The following is a 6,040-nucleotide window of genomic DNA, read 5'->3' as shown; positions in this document are numbered from 1 at the left end:
CGGGGAGCGGGGTTGGAGTTTCTCGGGCAAAGTCCCCTTGGGCTGCGGGGAGAACGTGTGGTTTGGGCAGCAAAATGCCCTGTCTGGCCCCAGGGGGCAGGACCTCTGTGCGGGTCTGTGGCTGCTTCTCCACATTGTGCCATGTGGGAGACTGGAGACAATGATGCCCATGGAGACAAATCCCTTGTGCTGCCTGCTCTGCTCCCTGCCGTGCTGAATGCTGGCGTGGCAGAAGAGATAACCAGGATTTTCCCAGGTTTCCACAAATGAGATCTGGACTTCAGACAGCTTAGAGACCAGGGAAACAGAAATAAGTTTATATTTTATATCATGAACAACAACCCGTAGCAGCTGGGGATGTGAACACTGTCTTTCCATGCACTACACTCAGTATTTATTTATGTATAACATAAATATAACAAAAGAATAACATCAGCTGATACTTTGCCCAGCTAACATAAGCAAATTCTGTCACACATTAGGGAAGAGACCTTCAACTGTAGGAGCTCACAGAGCTGATAAAAGAATTAGTAGGGAAGCTGAATTAATGACCTGGCGTACTCCAGATAAATAACACATCGTGCAGATTAAAAGTCTGTGCATCCAGAACCCAGGTAAACTGCAGCTCAGAGCAAGTAATCACAGGCTTCCCTAACCCACATGCCATCCCATGCTTTCAGTGACATACAGGCTGCTTCCCTCCTTAATTCAATGTAATGTAGTTTCTCTGTCTTTGGCTTTCTTTTGGAGGGGAGCCATTTTATTCTTGTTCACTTCTCTTTAATGAGGTGCTTAGGCATTAAATGTAGTTCATAAATACAGGGTGATTTATTACTTTCCTTTCCTGGAAAAGAAGCTTAAGCTTTCTTTCTAAAGAAAGCTTTCAGAAGTCCCATTTTCAAGGATGCTTCATGAAATAAGGCAAATGCATCCTGTAATAATATACACAAGACAATTACAAGGCTAAAATATTTTTCTCCATTTTATGAGCTAACTTGAGACTGCATTTCTTAAGGTAGAGGGACTACTTTTATGCTAAATTAACTTCATATGAATGATTAAGAGATGTCTGTATGTTTAGAAATAGAGCCTGCCAAGTGTTGCTGATTTTCACAGTACAGAAATCAGTGTGTTGGTCTCCAGGTGATCACACGTGTCATGGACACACCTCAAGGGATGTGGGGCATTGCTGCTGCCTTCAGAGAGCTGCAGAACTTGGGAAATGGTCAATACACTTGATCTTAAAGAGTTACAGTCCATTAAAATTTTTCTTACTTGTTTTAAAGTTATTTACCCCAATTAGGGAAAAAAAAATAAATAGCAATGGCTGACACTGTTCATAATTTTTCCATTAAAGGAATAAAAGTAGCTAGACATTATGAAGCACTAGCTGCCTAATATTCATAAGAAGACCAAGAACCCATCCTCTCCCATGTGCTTTAAAGCACTCCCTTAAATGTGATCACAAAATGCTTCCTCCTTAGAGAAAGCTTTTAGCTGATGAAATGCTCATCACCTTGGGAAAGTATTGCCTGAGAAACTCTACCTAAAGTAATTGTGAACACACATGAACACGAGATAAATTTTTCACCATGAGGACAATCAAACATTGGAATAGTCTCCCAAGGGAAGTGATAGATTCCCCCACATTGGACAGTTTTAAGTCTCAGCTTGACAGGGTCCCGAGCTACCTCATATAAACTAGTAGTGCCTAGGAAAGTTGGACCAGATGATCCTTGAGGTTCCTTCCAACCTGGCATTCTGTGATTCTGTGGACCTCAGTAAAAGCTGAAAAGGGAAAACTTTTCTCAAAGGCATGTTTGGGCAAAGCATCTCATTAGGACTGTGTCATTAGGACTTCTGTCTTACTACTGTGTTAAAACGTGGCAAGTGTCAGTGGGTGACATAAGAGAAGGTTTGTGCAGATGCTGTTGGTCAGTTCAAAAGATACCTGCCTGTCAAAGCACAGTCGTGGTGTCAGCCTTCTCCTTATTTTGCCAGTGGTCAGTTGGGATGAGGGGGATAAGAAGTAGAGGCTCTGTGTAGCCCATACCTCCAGGCTGTGTTTAGGGACCCCAGGGTGGGTTCTGCACTCTCCACAGGGTCAGAGTAGAAATTCTTGCAACCCACTGGAGGGAATCTCCCCTGGAAGTAAAACCCTTGCATATTTCTTGTCAGGACTCGAGGCAAATCCTGGTTCTAGGCAAACCTCCAATGATCGCATCTCCCAAGGAAGAGCACTTACAATACAGATTTGATCTCCTGAGTTTTGAATATGTGATCATCTCCTTGGCAGTTCTCTGATTAGCAGCTATTCCCTGCATCCTCAGTGTGCCATTTATGGAGTGATCTTCCACTCATTCAACACTATTAATTAGACCTTCAAATGTATAATTCTGGGGACATGAATAATTGTGGGAATGATAAGGAAGATAATACAGCCCTCCTGCATTGCTTATGACCTTGCTAAATGTAGGAAAACCCATCTTCCTCTATAAATGACAGGATGGCATTTTATATTTTAAGAGTGTTCAATTAATTGGTCTAGTGAAAGATGTCCCTGCTCATGGCAGGGGGTTTGGAACTAGAAGATCTTTAAGGTCCCTTCCAACCCAGAGCATTCCATGATTGACTGTATGATTGTAAAAAGATACTGCTGGTCTGGAAGGAAAGCAAGCAAATGGAAGCCACTGTTAAAAAGCAAATGTTTATATTTGGAATTGTTTGAGGGTCCACGGTTTCTATTTGTTTTTTATTTGAAACATTAGAAAATGGGAGTGTAGTTCCAGTACTTCATGATAGAAGAACGAAAAATGTTGCTTTGAAGCACATGGACTTTCATAGTGGAGACTGGTGCACCAAAAACATACTCTGTTTTCTTCTGTGATTTATATCTCTTTATTCATACAACTATTTACCAATTTATAAGCATAACAGTGCTAATATGTTGTTTGTATAAGAAGAAGTATATTTTTTAAAACTTTCTTTGTCCTTTCCACTACTCTTTAGTTGTTCCTTGAGCCCCTTTGAGCTGGCAATACACTGCAGGTTGATTAGTGCCCACTTCCCCCCAGAATTTTCTCCACATTGTCTTCTCTTTCCTCCAGCCATCTCTCAGAGCTCTTAAGCCAGCTGACAGCCCCATGAGTTATTCACACACCATTAATCTCAGACCACAATAGAGGTTTCAGTGGTGAAGCAATAATTTAGAACAGTAAGCTACGTACTGACTGAAGCGAAACATGGTGTTAAAAACCTGAAATCTGCCTGCATCTAGTAAGTCTACACTGATACTTCTTTCAGATGCTTTTGATTAGCAGCAGCTCTACACCCAGCTACTTGTGCTTTTGTTTCCATTTCATTGTACCTTTGCCACAGAAGGGATGGAAAGAATGAAAGAGCTGCCAGGTGTGTGCAGGAGAACCCTTCCTGCTAGCAAACAAACTGCTGGGTGGATGTGCTCCATGGGGGCCAGGCAGTTTCTCCAGATAAGAGTCCATTATTTTAAAAGAATCCACTGCCAAGTGATCTGAAGGAGCACTTTCCTTGGTTACATAACAAGCAACGTTTCATCCTCCTGGAGTTTTATTTACTGAGTTTTGTAAAGTGCCAGTTTCCACCAGGCTTTGGGCGTGCGTTCGTAAAGCATCACACAGGTTTAAGGTGTGCATCTCAAGCACCACTGCAGCTCTGGTTTTCAGATGAGAATGAAACAATTCCAGCCTCTACAAGTAGCCTTTGTGCTTCAGCTCTCACAGCATCCTCACCCCTTGATCATTCTCTCTCCCAAGGAACAAGTGATAGGATAAGAGGAAATGGCCTCAAGTTGTGCCAGGGAAAGTTTAGATATTAGGAAGAATTTCTTCACCAAAAGGGTTGTCAGGCACTGGATCAGGCTGCCTGGGCAGTGGTGGAGTCACCACCCCTGGAAGGATTTAAAAGACATATAGATGTGGTGCTTAGAGACATAGTTTAGTGGTGGACTTGGCAGTGCTGGGTTAATGATAGGACTTGATGATCTTAGAGGTCTTTTCCAACCAAAACTATTTTATGGTTTTGTGATTGCTTTAGCCAATTTCCCACCAAAGGATGTCTTCAGCAAGTGGTCTGGTGTATGACTAAGTGTTTCAGAGTTGGGCTGACAAGCATGGAGTGGCTCCAGTGGAGCCTCCTATGCCTTGTTCAAGGGGGTTCAGTGCTCACAGGCTATGCCTGACTTTGGATGATGTCTCAATAGAGCATGTGACACCAGTTGGTGATTTTTATCTGTTGCAGAACCAGTAGGTCCCTTTAAGAAATTACACTAACAGCCCAGTGTGCAATAACCCCTCCTGTCTGATTTAGTATGCTGAAGGGTTTTGGCTGTATCAGGGTTTAAATAGTGCAAGTGCTCTTGGTGGGCTGTGTCATCAAAGGAGGTGAAACGTCCATTCCTTTTGGGCAGGCTCAGCTCTTGGCTTCTTTAGAGAAGCAAAATATTTCTGTGTTCACCTAACTGGGCACTAGCTGGGAATCAGTAAATTCACTAGCTCTCGTAAGAGGCATGAAGGGCCATTCCCAAAGACAGTATTCATCTTTTATGGTGTCCACCTCTTCTGCTTTTGTTACCACAAACTTTTCTGTGTGGCTCTGCCTCTGCCTCTGAGCTTCTGCAGAGATGTGTGCAGAGGAGATCTCCATCTCTTCCCATAACTGGTGATGCTACTGCAGCCCAAAGACCAAATTTGTATCTTTCAAAGTCTTTTTAGGTGGAATCACCTGGGTTTCTTCCATCATCTACTAATGTCAGCAATGTGTGTCTCTGTTCCCTTCTGTAATTTCGTAGGGTGGCCAGTGTGGAGATGGATTGCAAGTCCGTAACCTCACATGCGTAGTGCATGATGCATCTGTTTCTGCTGCATCCAAACCAGTAGAAGATGCACTGTGTGGTGAGCTGCCATCCAAAGAGAGTGTGCTGCAGTTACCGTGCTCTGTGCCTTGCCCAGGTAAAGTCTTCGTAACGTCACGGTGTGTTTTTGCCTGGGGTAGCTGTCTGAGGTGGAGATGCTTCCATAGCTCTGAGTCCTGCTAGCTGTTGTAGTAATCATCAGATCTGGTAAGCATGTTTCTAGATCACCTGAAAAAGGCTTACCTTGTTTTTTGAGAAAAAGGAATTCCCTGGGAAGCAGAAAATCAGAACAATGTGTGATAAACTGGGGTATTTCCCTCTTAAAGCTGTTGTGGGCTTAGCATGTCCTTAACCTTTCAGACTGATTCCTTTTGAAAAGCTGTGATTTATTCTTTCAACGTGCAGGTGACTGCCACCTGACAGAGTGGTCAGAGTGGAGCTCCTGCGAGCTCACCTGCATCAATGGCAGGAGCTTCGAGACAACGGGGCGCCAGTCGCGATCCAGAGCCTTTGTCGTCCAGGCTCCTGAGGACCAGGAGAGCTGCTCGGGGCAAGCGATGGAAACACGGCCTTGCTCAGGTAGCGTGGCCACAGTGCTGCTTCCTCCTGCTCTAGAGTTTACTCTGGTCTTGTGGCAAGGGGGAGACTAACAGGTGTTGATGTTGCAGGGGGGAAATGCTATAACTACCTGTGGAAAACCAGCCTTTGGCGAGACAACATCCGCACGGTGTGGTGTCAGCGCTCCGATGGAGTCAATGTCACAGGTATAGCCACAAGTCTTCTCCTTCTTCTGCGTTAGTTGCTCAGAAGGGAGTTGGACATCCTTCCTCATTCCTGCAGAATTTCAGTTCAGATTTATGTGTAGCACAGAGAGATGGGAGCTCACCAGCCGTGCTGTTAAGCCAACATCACACATGTATTACGTGAGAGAATTTGGGCCAGTTACTCCTTCTTGTTGGGTTGGTCACAGGAGGAAATGAGTGGACATACACTAATTGGGCTGCCTGGGCTGGCTTGCACAGCCCTTAGTGCAACCTTCCTGTGACTGTGGAGAATGGAAGAGAACATCACACATATGGTACAGCTTCTGTACAGCTTCTCTTATTCTGTTCAACACACAGGAATCTCAACTTGCTCAAACTGTGAGATTCC

General features: G+C 44.1%; 1 protein-coding gene across 1 annotated transcript in view; it reads left to right on the top strand.

Moving 5' to 3' along the window:
* THSD7B (thrombospondin, type I, domain containing 7B) overlaps positions 1–6,040 on the top strand; it is a 266,212-nt gene that overhangs the window by 251,298 nt on the left and 8,874 nt on the right. The window contains exons 22-24 of the mRNA XM_010000390.1: positions 4,826–4,985; positions 5,294–5,467; positions 5,557–5,652. Coding sequence (XP_009998692.1) covers positions 4,826–4,985; positions 5,294–5,467; positions 5,557–5,652 — 430 coding nt within the window. The remainder of the gene's footprint in view (positions 1–4,825; positions 4,986–5,293; positions 5,468–5,556; positions 5,653–6,040) is intronic.

Source organism: Chaetura pelagica, unplaced genomic scaffold (genome assembly GCF_000747805.2).
Source record: "Chaetura pelagica isolate M959 unplaced genomic scaffold, ChaPel_1.0 scaffold386, whole genome shotgun sequence".
NCBI lineage: Eukaryota > Metazoa > Chordata > Aves > Apodiformes > Apodidae > Chaetura > Chaetura pelagica.
The sequence above is the reverse complement of the archived record's forward strand: the minus strand, read 5'-3'. Positions and strand labels throughout refer to the sequence as shown.